This window comes from Lynx canadensis, chromosome B1 (assembly GCF_007474595.2).
Source record: "Lynx canadensis isolate LIC74 chromosome B1, mLynCan4.pri.v2, whole genome shotgun sequence".
Classification (NCBI taxonomy): Eukaryota; Metazoa; Chordata; class Mammalia; order Carnivora; family Felidae; genus Lynx; species Lynx canadensis.
In genome coordinates this window covers 113593650-113608519 of record NC_044306.2, presented here as the reverse complement: position 1 = coordinate 113608519, position 14870 = coordinate 113593650, and the positions used below count along the sequence as shown (strand labels likewise).

Below are 14870 nucleotides of genomic sequence, written 5' to 3'. Positions count from 1 at the left end.
ACCTCGGAGACATTATTATTTTATGAATACATTGCAGACCTGGTGAAAACTCAGTTGTGATCATATTCTATTGACTCCATCAAAACTTATGACAGCTTTCAATAAATTAAATAAGGGCTCAGTTGGTTGAGTGTCAGACTCTTGATTTCAGCTCAGGTCATGATTTCATGGTTCTTGAGGTGCAGCCCCGTGTCGGGCTCTGTGCTGACAGCAGGGAGTCTGCTTGGGATTCTCTGTCTCCCTCTATCTCTGCCCCTCCCCTATTTGCACACATGTGAGCACGTGTGCTCTCTCTCACTATAAACAGACATTAAAAAAAATAATTAAAAAATAAAATTAAATGGTACATGGCCTGTATGAAGGCTGGTGTCACATATTCAGTGAGTATCCCAAAGGAAAGAGATAGAAGAAAAATATTCTAGTTTGGGGCGCCAAAAAAACAAAAAACAAAAAACAAAATCCTCTATAGGTAATTCTTGCCAAACTATGGAAAACCCCACACCACTTTCTGAAATAGACTGGTATGAAGACAGGGTTTTATTTGTTTGTTTGTTTTTGCTTAAGTACTCTGCATGTCCAAATTAATTCTCATCTCTGTTGTCTCAGTTCATGAGTAAACAGGGTGTGGCCTCTGGAAATTAGTCATAGTTGAACCTCTGGCTACTATAAAAAGCTAAGGGGTAACCTTGAGAAGCTGTGGAAAAGAAATTATTCTTCAACAGCAAAATACTCAAAACAATTACATTTTCAATGATTTTTCAAAAAAACAAAAACAAAAAACTTACTGTTTCTCCCCTCCTTCCATTTATAATTTCTCTAACTGAAAATTTTGGTTCTCTTTCTTTCTTTTTCCAAATAGATAATACCTTATCCTGTAATGGCAAAGAGCAGGGAGGTAGAGTAGATCCAGGTTACCTAATACCAGAATGTCTCCTGAGCAAGGAATTTTTAACTTCTCTATTAGGCTCTATTGACACATAGACTTGAAAATTTGTGAATTATATAGTAAGGTAAAAGCCATTCAAAAATTTTCTCTAAAAACATATGCTTATAAATAATAATGAAGTTATCCTATCTGGCCAAAATAGAGAAATTCTTACTAACTTTCACCAAAACATCTCTGAGCCAAAAGCATCTTTTGAAGGTTTATATCAACTCCATTCCAAATAAAGGTAGCAAGTATTCTTAAGATTCTCTAGAATTGGGTATGAGATCATGTGCATATATATTGAATAATGTTCTAAATGCAGACAAGCAAACAAGATAACACATCACAGAAAAAACTTTATCTCCTTATTATTATTATTTTTTTAATGTTGATTTATGTTGAGAGAGAAAGTCTGAGTGGGTAGGGCCAGAGAGAGACAATCCCAAGCAGGCTCCGCTCAGTCAGTGCAGGGCCTGACACAGGGCTTGATCTCATGCACCGTGAGATCATGACCTGAGCCAAAATCAAGAGTCAGATGCTTAACTGACTGAGGCACCCAGGTGCCCCAAATCCTTTTTATTTCTAAACTGCCAGTCCCCTAGAACTATGCTCTACCAGCAATGAAATTTTTTGTTTTATTTTCTAGAAATACGAGGCATTTAATAAAATCATGTCTCCTCTGTTTTTCCAGATATAAAATTGAGTACGTTTTTTCTACTACCTTTTTAGATACTTTTAGAAATACTCAAATGTATTAATAAACAATATATAGGTATTTTGTGTCTAGGAGTAAAATTTATGTAAACATTATGTAAGAAATATATCATTCTGTATTTAATATTTTCTTCCAATGTGTCATTGACCAGAATTCTTTAGGCACAAAGGAACTTCAATATACTCTTTCTAACATGGACCCAGGTTCAGTTAATAGAACAATAGAATTCTATTGTCAGTGTTTTCCAAATTCCTATTAGAATATTATAATTTTTACAGGATCCTCAATTGTCAATGCTTTAACTCTATGTAGTCCTGCTTTTTAAATTTTTTTGCAAAATATGGCTCCAGAGGAAGTAACTAAAAGAATTAAAGAAACAGAAGAGAAAACAAGAAGAATTTGTCAATCTAAAAAAGATAAGGTACTGTTAACAGCTGTTGCACATGCGTTGTAGGATAAAAATAAATAAATAGTTAGTGGCTGACATTGGGATTTGGATTTTGGCATGAGAGGAAGGAGATATAAGAAAGTAAACAAGGGGTGCCTGGGTGGCTCAGTCGGTTGGGTGTCCGACTTCAGTTCAGGTCATGATCTCGCAGTTCATGGGTTCGAGCTCTGCATCAGGCTCTGGGACTGACAGCTTGGAGCCTGGAGCCTGCTTCATATTCTGCGTCTCCCTCTCTCTCTGCCTCTCCCCCGCTTGTGCTCTGTCTCTATCTCAAAAATAAATAAACATTAAAAAAATTAAAAAAAAGAAATTAAGTAAAAACTAGTGGTAAATATGAATTAGAAGTATTAGTACTAACTCTGAATACATCTCTTGAAAAAAAAAAATTCTATTTCTGGCCTCTGAAAGGCCTAGAAATAAGAACTACCTTGGCATGAACAATCACCACCACAACGCACCAGTTTGTAAATACTATCTTCCTTACCCCAAAGGAACTAGGGCTCCAAGGAGAAATGACTAATCGCATTTCCAGATAAGAAATATACAATATGCCTGGCCTAGAACATCTTGTCACCACCCCCACCCCCACCACACACACACAAATCAAGCTATGAGCACTACTCAGTGCATGTGAAAGGATTCAGGAGCCAACTTGATGAGACTCAGCGTGACCAAAGATCGATAATTTAACATCAAAAAGAATAATAGCAATGAACTAAAATATACCCAAATCAAATTCATCTAAAAATCATTGACACATAAAGTAGAAATCCATGAGTGCATAATGATACTTAAGAAAAAAATTATTATTTACATGCTGGGTAACCAAATTTTTTTTAAGTTTATTTATTTATTTTGAGAGAGAGAGAGAGAGAGTACTCTCGAGCAGGGGAGGGGCAGAGAGAGGGAGAGAGAAAATCCCAAGCAGGCTCCACACTTCAGCGGAACTGTGAGATCATGACCTGAACTGTGAGATCATGAGCCGAAGTCAAGACTTGGATGTTTAACCAACTGAGCCAAGCAGGCGCCTCAAATTATTTTCTTTTGTGAAGCTGTTAAATATGGCCAAAGAATCAAGCACTTGCTCTGCCTATGCGGTAATAACTGTATATACTTTAGGATAACTGGATAGTTGATAAAGGCAAATTTCTTCTTATAGAAAGTCTTGTCAAATGTTACACCTGAATATAATCAAACTTCTAGATCTAACTACCAACTAACGAAGAATACAGGGGACAGAAGAACACCATCAGGAAAATCAGTGAGTCTGGGGGAAACTGTAAGGGGCGAATGATGTGCTTTCTTCAAAAGATGGATGGGGAATTGGGAGTTTGGGGAGGGCTGAGGAGGGAGGAAAATAGAAACCTGTAAGTAAAAAGAAACACCCAAAGGAAACATATGGATCTAATTTTGATCCAGATTCTTAAAAACAAATTGAAGAAAAAAATTTTTTTCAACTGGGAAAATCTGAACCCTGAAGGATAAAGAATTATTACTAATTTAGGTTACTTAACTTATGAGTACTTAACTTTTAGAAGTGGCACCATTTCATTCAGAAATATTTCAGTTTGTATGATTTCCAGATAATTTGGGGGACAGAGGAAAGTTGGTAGAACGTAGACGAAAGAGTATTAACCCATCGGTGATAATTGTTTAAACAAGGTAACTGGTGCATGGGTTTCCTTGTACTCTGCTCATATGTGTTCAAGATTTTAAAAAACAAAAGATAAAGCCTTTTGTTGAAAATTCTGTAAAAAATGCTGAAAGCATCCTTAGGATAAAGATAACTTTTTCCTCTGGGTGCTTGGGTGGCTCAGTTGGTTGAGCGTCTGACTTTGGCTCAGGTCATGGTCTCGGGGTTCACGAATTTGAGCCCCACATCGGGCTTGCTGCTGTCAGTGCAGAGCCCACTTGGGATTCTCTGTCCCCCTCTCTCTGCCCCTCCCCTGCTTGGGCTCTCTCAAGAATAAATAAACGTTTAAAAAAAAGATAACTTTTTCCTCAAATATCAAAATACTTCAGTAGAGGCATGTTCTGTGAACCTCAGATGCGAATAAAAATGAAAACACTGCTTTGTATTATAGAGAATCATGTCCTAATACAGATTGAAATGGAAGAATTTTTTAGTGACAGATCCACATCATGAGCACTTCACCTGCAGAACTTACAAAAGGCACCAAATTAGAGTATAGTCAGTAGTAGCAAGTAAATGAGTGTTTGGATGCAGGGTTCTGACATAATGGAAATGTATGATCATCAGAGTTTATGAAAATCCTCTTCCTGTCTGATCACTTTTAATAAGGCTTAAGTAAGTAATGAGGTTTCCTATTTCTGCTTAGTGGTAGAACAGTTAATATGTAGTACGAAAAAATAAAAATGATTATTCAGAAATATTAAAATAGTTCTCATTTATAATATATCTACATCTACCCCCCACACTCCCCCTTACCCCAAGCCTAGTTATACACTTGTGGGTTCTGACAAGCAAAACACACACAAAAAACAGGTACCTTTGTTAGCACTATAGGTATTTTCTGGCACTTGTTTGGACACCAGCTGTATGCTAATTAGTCTTGTGAATGCTTAGATCACCAAATATCATAAAACTAGAAAAGCTCCTTCAAGCTTCCAGGAGTGTGTCTGAATGTTGGCTGGCAGCTGCACCTGGAGAGATAGACCTGGCCCTGACAGCCTCTAGGAGGACTTCTAGCCAATACAAAGTGACAACGAGTTAGCTAAACATAAGCCAGTTGGTCAGCTCAGGCAATGGGGGGTGAACAGTGCTTTTGGGGATGCAGAGCAAAAGCGTTCTCTGGTCTAGCAATACTAACATAGACAGGTGTCCAGTATCTAGCCATGTGTCTGAGTGCTATTGTTTGATTACATATTAGTTGGTTGGGGGGGGGGGGGGGGGGGGTCAGCCCTGGTGACCTGGAGGGACGGGACAGGGGCGAGGGGCGGGCATGATGGCGGGGCCCGTGGGCAGCGTCTGGTGGGCCTCCATCACCGTCTGGAAGCATCGGGGCTTGCACCCTGACCCTGCGGGCTCAGCCGTGGTCGGGGACCACATCAAGGCGGCGGCCGTGTGGCCCCCGTCCCCCGCCTCGCTCACCCCTACTGTCCGGGTACCTAGGGAGTCCCGACGTGGAGGTTTAAAGACGCTTCGGGTGGGGTCGCCCGGCAGCCTCAGGTCAGGGCGATCGGGCCCTGGCGTACCCAGCACATTTAAACCCTACTTTGCCACACACCAACACCGGTGTGGCTTTGCATTTAGCGCTTCATCTATATTTAAGCAACACAAGTAATGGAATTGACACACTGCTTCTAGGCCTAAGAGATAAACTGGATCACTGCACCAGCCGTATGGACAAGAAACGAGACAGCCTGAAAAGAAGAGATTGAGTATATTATGGCAAGTCGGTTGCAGTGGAGGCCTACTCTCTGGACATGACTTTATTTTACCTTCAATGTACTGAACAATCAAAAATATGTGATATAAAATAAAATGCTCAAACATTGCTCCCTTAGCCAGGTCTGAGGAAATGGATGGACGGCACTGGGAAAATGAAAATAAAACCTACCTGAAGACTGCAAGGGTCAGAGACCAGAGCACTAATGGCTTCCTCAGTTCAAACTTCGCCCGTTTGTTCATGAGGTGCCGACCACCAAAGATAAAGGCAGCATACAGAGCGGAAAACAGGAAAGATTTCTTCCTATAACAAACAAAACCCCAACATCTTATGAAATGAAAATCTTTAAGCAATTTACTTTTACTCATCAGAAATCTATGTTTAAATTATTCGTAATTTTTTATACCAGTCCCTCTTTGGAAGCACTGAACGCATATGCCTGGGAATGTGCCCCTTCACAGAAGAGAGAATTAGTCTTTTTGGCTCCATAGCCTTCTGTGGAAACCTCCCTTGACAATTAGGTCATCCAGATTAACCAACACATGTCAGAATAGATTTATCTGCTTTTCCAGCTCTGTGGCTTTACAAATTTCAACAACATAACATTAAGGTGCAAAAAGAAAATTTTTCAGTGAGGGAATTAAAACACTAAAATCAAGCTACGTAACTTAGGGCGTCCCCAAAATGGATTTCTGAAATCTTCTCCACCAAAGGATTAGGTATTACCTTTCAATATTATCATTAATAATAAGGATAACTGGCAGACATCATACAATGTAACAGAAAGAACATAGAACCACCTACAGTATACTTGTCTAAAAGCTTGAAATTGAATCCTATCAAAATCTGATTTTACTACCTAATCATAAGAAATATAAAGGATAAATACAATGATGGGACCTTCTGTAAGACAAGTGAACATATTTCTTCTCTAAGTCAGAGGAGTATGGAATCCAATAATCTTCTAGATTAAAAAGCGACTTGAGAGACTACAGTGAAAGATAATACATAGAATTTTGGGGGCCTTTACTTGACCAAAGCAATTGCAAAAAGATGTTTGTAATAAATTCAGAATATAAATCACAAAGTTATTAGTCATAATTTTAAAAGCAGTTAATATTTATGGGTGAAATTACATGTTTTGGGTTTGCTTTAAAATATCCTAGCAAACAAACAAAACCAAAACAATATTAAAGTTAGAGAGTGGAAACTAGATTTTTTTTTTTTAAATTAAGTAGGCTCCACACCTAATGTGGGCTTGAACTCATGACCCTGAGATCAAAGTTACATGCTCTAGTGATGAGCCAGCCAGGGGCCCTGAGATGTAATCAAATTAACAAAAAGGATGATGAAATACAGGGGCTCATTATTCTCTTTTCCTTAGTCAGGCTTACATGGAACTCTCGGTCAGAAGCATGCAAGCAATATGAAGTAGAATCTCTAGGTCCTGCTGCTTTATTACTGTACGATGGAGAAGTAAACAGTAATGTTAATAACGCCAGTAAGAACAAAAACAAAAACAAACCCAGGATTCTATAGAACTATGATTCCATAGAAAGTAACAGAGGCCTCGTAAATAATTTAAACATTTAAGCGGACTTCGTATAAAAAAAGTAGTATTTCTCTTAAAATGGATATTCCCCACTCAATTAGATTAAGAGGGAAATCATTGAAAGTAAGTTACAAACATAATACAAAAAGCAAAATGAATGAACCTAAAGAGCATAATTTGCAAAATGCCTCATATTTTCTCCCCTAATTGCTAATACTTCTGCTGTGTATTGCTAACTAAAGAGGGATCTTATTAATTACACAAGCAACACACCTACTTCAATGGATACATGTTACTTACTTGGTGGACACCACCCAATAAAGCACTAATTCCAGAAATTAACCCATAAAGGTGGAATAAGCCACTTCCAAATGAGGTTTGCAAACACTCTTAGAAACACAAGACCTGACACGTAGTAACTTACTTGATAAAATGTTCATGAATGTATATGAATTTTACAAGTGTACGTCATTAAATTACTTTGAGTCCTAATCAGCATCTGTATTTATATGCAGAGACTCACTAAAAAACAAGCACAAAATTTTATCAAGTTAATGTAAGCAATAGTCATATGAAATTGTATATATTCTTTTCTAAACTAAAAAAAAGATTCTTATCTAAATTGTAAAGGTAATGATGAGTGACAATTCATAGTATGATTTAGGGAGTGATTCCTTAGGGGTGGGCATACATAGTGCCCAAAAGCTTTCTCTAATCCTCCTAATCTCCCCTAATGTAGGTAAAGCATTATCTTCATTTTATGGATAAGCAAACAGGCTTAGAGGTTAAGTAGCCTCAGATCTCCCTATTCTCCTGTGGTAAACTTTCAGGAAGGAAAAGAGTGTGCCAGAGACATAACACCTGATGTGTTCTAGGCATAAGAATTCCTCAAACCCTCCTACTGAATTGCATGGTCATTGTGTAACCGTGTAGCATGTTGTTTAACTGTGAACTGACCAAGAGGACTCTCCATGCCTTCGTGTTTCGATTGTCATATTTTTGGGGCTGAGAACACTTTGATCCAAACCCTGTTTACCTCCTAAAGAATACAAATTAACTATATATACCCCTGAAAGCTTTTCCTTAAATTATCGATCATTCTCTTGCACATTCAACCTAATTCAGATTTTGATTATGGTTAGAATAAATGTATTACTTGCAATTATGCACCAAATAAAATGAATGTCTTTATATGATCCTATCATTCTAGCCATTAAGGGGAAGATAAGGTGCCTTGAAGAATCAAGAAAAACACAAAAATCTTCTCTTAGTACCTTTTCCTCTATATTTCTTCAGCTATGAAATGAGAATTAGTCCTAATGCACTACTAACTTCCTGGCATAAACCATTCTCTTTTCTACATATTTTCTAGAGATATCTTGACAAACCTTCAATTCTATAGCTATGGCAACCAAGTCAATCAATATGGACTCAGAGAATTTGAGAATTGCAAGAGACCTAAGCAACGGAGCTCAATTTCCTTGTTCTACAGAAGAGGGAATGGTGGATGGGGTGGGGTGCTGGTGATATTAGTTTCTTATGGTCACATAGCTACATTCTGTATAATGGCCAAAACTACCAAAAGTTTCCTCAAGCAGATAAGTAAACATAAATTGTCCAGGTTATATCTGAGTCACATGGTATAATAAAAATAAGTTGCTTATTGTTTACTATACAAATCTTCTACTGTGGTGAAATTCAAATATGCAATGCTTTAGGTTAATTTAGAATTAAGCTCAGGCTTCTGTGAGAGGGAGCCATCCAACGAAGCCTTAACTCTTACCTCTTCAACTGAGAAATCAAAATGTATCATGTATAGTTGAATGTATTATGAATTTTTCCATTTAGCTTAGAATAAGGTAAGATTTTTCTTCAGCAAACTGGGCAGTTTAAATGGATTCAAATTGCCTTTCAGTTCTGGCATCTCTTTTGTAAAGTTTCAATTATAATCAAGATGAATAATGACTTCCTGCTAGCCCACTTACTATTTAATGGGGACAGATGACTTCCCTAATGCTTCAATGGTAATCTAATAACACTTCATATTCTGGCATGCCTCCATAGCTGGGTATAATGGTAACACTACATTGTTTTGTTACCAGATAACTAGCAATTTCCAGATGGTAAGGACGCTTCCTGTTTAACCAATCTTAATTGTATATTATTTAGCACCACCCCTTGCTACAGGTGCTTACTACTTTTCAGAATGGTGCTTCTGTAGCTATAATTACAAGATAACCAACTAAGTGAAGATCACCCAGTTGAAATACTGAAGTGCTTTGAGCTTGTTGTGCTTGTATTTACCCTTTCTCTGCCTTCCATTTCTGTCATGGATGTGAATGGAAATTAGCCCATAACTAATAAAAAAAATAATGGCTTTATTCATTATCCTTAGAAAGCTGGATTTCTCTATCATGCTACCCTGGTCCCAAACATTTCTAGGAGATGTTTTTTTCTGTTCTTACCAGAGTAGCTGCTAGTGATCTGTGTTTATTATTCTACCCAATAACACTTATCAAAGAGTCCTTACACATTCAAATGCTTTTTTCCCCCCAACTCCTGATATTCCACTGAAACCAGGACCTAGCTTGACTCTCTTTAACACTCACATCAGGATCTCTGTTGGCTGACCTGTGTTTCTCCAAGAGTCAAAGGAGTTCTTTTGAGAAATGGTGAAACTTTCACGTGGGTAGTGTTTCAACACAGGATAATTGCTAATGAATAACTTGGGGAGATGGCCTGAACTCCTTTGTACCCTGGTGACCTTGTTTTTGTGGCTACCGTGCACGTGTAAGGTGCAAGGAGTTGTGAAAATTCAAACAAAGCTTTGAGGGAGAAAAGAAAAGGACACCTGAACACTTCGTCTGCTTTTGGCAGATACCGAGCCCAGAATTTTCTTGTTAAGACTCTGAAACTCAGAAACAAATGCTAATTGGTGAGGCCACATCTCTTTTTAAGACTCCTCCTTTGTTCAGCTGCTAATTCAAATCAGCAAACAATTCAAAATTCTGAAAGTAATTTTAAAGCCACGAACAAATTGGAGACCTGGAGACAGAAGGAAATAACGCTCAGCTTTTTGCCAACAAGACATTCAGTGGATGTCGATGGTGGTCATAATTTGGTAAGAATATAGAGGAAGGTTTTCTTTCTTTTAGAAAAATTTTTTTAATGTTTATTTATTTTTGAGAGAGAGAGAGAGAGAGAGAGAGAGAGAGAGAGAGAGAGAGAGAGAGAGCAGGGGAGGGGCAGAGAGAAAGGGAGACACAGAATCCGAAGCAAGCTCCAGGCTCTGGGCTGTCAGCACAGGGCCCAACATGGGGCTTGAAGTCACGAACCATGAGATCATGACCTGAGCTGAAGTCGGATGCTCAACCTATTGAGCCATCCAGGTGCCTCAGGAAAGTTTTCTTGAGAGGGATCCTGAAGTTGTGCTCTTGGGAGTTCTAGCCAGGGATGGATTCTGTCATTTTCTTGAGAATTCCCCCAACACTTTATACAGGCATTTTTCCACATTGAAAATAATGGGAATTTCCAGCAGTTTTTATTCACAAGTAAATTATAACTGGGAATTAACTCTGCCCAGAAATTCTGACAACGAATGATTTGGAAAATAATAAGGAAATATGTCCATAGTATACAAATGAATCGTGACTTTATAATTGCAAGACAAAGCCATGAGTGACTAAAGGAAAGGGTGCTATTTTTTTTTTAATGTTTTTTATTTTGAGAGAGAGAGAGAGAGGGAGCACCCACACGCATGGGCAAGCATGAGTGGGGCAGAGAGAGAGGGAGAGAGAAATTCTCAAGATCGTGGCCTGAGGCGAAATTAAGAGTTGGATGCTCAACAGACTGAGGCACCCCGGTGCCCCGAAAGGGAGTTATTCTAATCAGTTATGTTTGACCCAGGAAACCAAATAATGCATGATTTCTGAGCTTCTTTGAGTTGCAAACACCTCTTTGTTAATCTGCTTTCCTCTCTGATGTGAATGGAAAGATCACAAGTTCTCCTAATTTAAAAAAAAAAAAAAAAAGATGAGAAAGCCATTTTTTGGGATTCTGGTTTTCTGTTGTTGAAGTTGGCCATGGTCAAAGTAGAGTCATATTTAGTATGATGGATTCAGTAACTGGATTCAATAACGTGGCTACACATCTCTTTCTAGGAAAGTACACTTCTCTTAAAACAGACCTGTTACAGAAAGTTGCTTATACGTATATGTCTCACATACCATTTTTTCCCCTTGTCACCTTTTTAAAAATCTTGATTTCTATTCTTGTTGGCTTTCTTTTTACAACTGAAAATAAGCTCTTTCTACTTGCAAAATGTTAAAATCACGTACACAGCCCCATAAAAATGTCGTCTCTCTAATAAATTGGCAAGATACTCATTAATGGCCTGTTTTTTTTTTAAGATATTTTCTGTTGCCTATAAAAAATGCCGACATCCATCCATCCCTTCACAATTTAAATGAACTGCCACCATTTTTATTTGCAGTGTGATTGGTATGCCACTGAATGAAAATATAATAATAAACCAATCCCTGTGTAAGAGTAAATTCTGCTTCCACTAGTCTAGTTAGAAAGACAGGGAAAACGTGTGTTATAGATGACAATGTGTGACAAGAATTCTGAGTAAGGAGATATTGCCGTGATGAGAAAATGCTCTGTGGAAGGTTCGACTCTGACGTAGACCCTGTAAGGCTTTGTATAGTAGACAGAAAGAAGTGGGAATTTGGGGTGGGAAGAAAGCAGTGCCTTAGGCATGAGCTAAATTGGGAACGTAGTAGACCTGATGTTTCTGTAGGGGGTGGGGAGACACATGGAAGAGAGTCAGTTCAGAAGTGCAGATTAAAGATTGCTAGAGTTGTAGCAACTGCACAGCAGTAAGGACAATATCTTCACCTCAAGGTTGCAATAAGCTGTGAGGTGTGTGGTTGGTAATTTAATATTACTAATAAAGTATAGTCCTAGAACTTGTGGCTTAATTTTCCTTTTCCTTCCTTCTTTCTAGATAAATTAGAATAGGGGTGCCTGGGTGGCTCAGTTTGTTGAGCCTCTGACTCTTGATTTCGGTTCAGGTCACAATCCCAGGATCGTGGGATGGAGCCCTGTGTCTGGCTCCTGCTGAGCATGGAGCCTGCTTAAGATTTTCTCCTTCTCCCTCTGGCCCTGCTCACACCCTCAAATAAATAAGTAAACAAACCAACCAACCAGTAAAGAGATAGGTAAGTAAACAAATAAAAATAGATTCACTCCTGTGTGTACCATTATGTGCCTGGGGTGAGAGAAGGGGGCAGTGTTACCACTTGTGGTCCCAGGAAAGATAGATGGAGAAATGCTGGTTCAGGCCATGGATAGCACTCAAAGTCTTTGAGCTGGCTGGGGGTGGGCAGATGTGGCTGAAGTTTGACTCTAGTCTCTAGGTCAATGCCCTCTGGCATGTTCCCCACAGCCTACATTGCTGGCATCTGTAGCTGCAGAAGTTCCCGAGGTGCAGTGGTGTGAACTGAAAGAACTTCTTTAATGAACTGCTGTACTTCACGGGAATTATCAGATGGGACCACCTTCAAGTTTTATTCACTTAAGAATATTCTCCTATCCTATGCAAACAATAGCAGACTGTTAGGCCAACCATGGCACTGTTTCAATAAAGCCGATATCTGGTTCAGTGTACTCAACTGTCCTATAGAGAAAATGTCAATTTCAATCCTAAAATATGGCATCTGAGACAGATGCAATAAAATATTTTTTCTGTTTTAGAAGACATGGTTTCATACAACTGATCAGAAAGATTCAATATCACAGTCAGGAATGAAAGATTACTGAGGATTAAAAAACAAAGAATTAAACTCTTTCTTTGAAAAAGGTTCGAGTTTCTTATCTCCTCAGAAAGAGTAAAGCTTGCTACCACCTCTAAACAGAAATTTTGCCAATGGTCTTGGTAGACAAATGTCCCTTTTCAAAGCAAACCACAAATGGGCTCTGCGTTGACAAACTCATTTATGGTTTCTGTTTTGGCTGAGAGTATGGTTCAACCTGATTATCTGATACTGATTGTCACTTTGAGTTAGAATTGCCAAGTAACCATCTCATACAGTCTATCAGCTACTGATACTGGCAAAACATTAAACTCTGGCCATTAAAACATGGCAAAACATTAAACTCTGGCCATTAAAACAAAACAAAACAGTGAAATCTAAATAGGAGACAGCATGCAGAAATAGAATGCAGAAAGTGGGTTCCATCAGCAATTTGCTTTCATTGTGCTAATTCCTTTAAAGAAATGCCCTTTGTTCTAAGAAAAAAGAAAGCTTTCATCTGAATTTCCAGTGAAGAAATGCTCACCCATTTAAGATGATAATAATGAATAAAATGAATATAATGATGAATACAGAAAGCGTACGAAAATTCTGAAATGACTCCTATTAAGTAAGCGCAGTGAGTGACTCCCTGTTACCAAGATCAAATTTTACCTTTTACAGTCTTTTTTTTTTTTTTTTTTTTTTTTTACAGCCTTAAAAGCTATTAGGAGAGAGAAATGAGGCGTTAGGGACTTTTTTTTCCCCCTGAAAATAAAGTTTTCTTGGACCGGAAGTTACACAATGTCTGTTTGCTTGTTTTTAAATCTTGTTATCTATTCTAATGGCCTGCTAGCCATAGAAATTTGAAATTAAAAATTTCATAAAATATTAAAAAAATATATTTAAAAAATTAGAGTCAAGTATAGAAATTTGTTTCCTGCTGTCTTCATCCTAAAGAATGTCCTGTAGAAAACAGATTTATCTGAGAGTTGCAGACTAAAACCAGAAGTGAAAACAACACTATAAAAAGCATGTATAGTTATTCACAATGGAGTGGAAACCGGATTTCACGTTTACAAGTCAGTCCAAGTCAGACACACCATTTCCCCAGACCTAAAATCAAGACGACAGCTGCACAGACAACTCATAACAAGCAGAAACATATCCAACTTTAAGAGTGCTTTAGACTCAAGAGCTAATCATCTCAACTGAAAGATGACCCATTTCTGTTGCAGTCTATACGACCACCTTATATTTATCAAGTTTTAGTTGATACTCATTGCTTCACGCAACTATAAAGAAGCTAGAAAATACTTTCGAGGAAAAAAAAAACAACCCACATGTTTTCATGTTAACTACTGGGTGATTAAATATACTGTTGCATTGGCTTTCGCCTGGGTATAAATTCTGAAAGAGGGTTGGAGAAGCAATGAGAAATCATGTCCCAAATGCTATTTCTAGATTAGGGAGAAAATAGCCCAGAAGTGATAAAGACTTCGTGGTATAGCTCAGATACTTTTTTATCACCAAAATAAGATTTACATAAGAAATTTAAGCCTGAGAAAAAACTGGCAATGACAAGAAGAAATATATTATTAGCAAGGTAGTGGAAATGGCAGACTTTTTCACCCATGAGATACCTATCACTCAGTTACCAAAGAAATAACTCTCTTTTGCTCTTGAAAATAATATGGCAAGATTTAAAAAAAATTTTTTTTTAATGTGTATTCATTTTTGAGAGAGAGACAGAGTCTGAATGGGGGAGGGCAGAGAGAGAGGCAGACACAGAATCCAAAGCGGTTCCAGGCTCTGAGCTGTCAGCACAGAGCCCAACGCAGGGCTAGAACTCATGAGCTGTGAGATCATGACCTAAGCAGAACTCAGATGCTCAACTGACTGAGCCACCCAAGTATCCCAAGATTTTTTTTAAGTTTATTTATTTTGAGAGAGAGCGAGTGAGCGAGTGTATGTGTGCATGCACAAGCAGGAGAGGGGCAAAGAGAGAGACAGAGAGAGAGA

General features: G+C 38.2%; 1 protein-coding gene across 1 annotated transcript in view; it reads right to left on the bottom strand.

Annotated features, from left to right (window-relative positions):
- ELOVL6 (ELOVL fatty acid elongase 6) overlaps positions 1-14870 on the bottom strand; it is a 143353-nt gene that overhangs the window by 48219 nt on the left and 80264 nt on the right. Inside the window, exon 3 of the mRNA XM_030313254.1 lies at positions 5673-5804. Coding sequence (XP_030169114.1) covers positions 5673-5804 — 132 coding nt within the window. The remainder of the gene's footprint in view (positions 1-5672; positions 5805-14870) is intronic.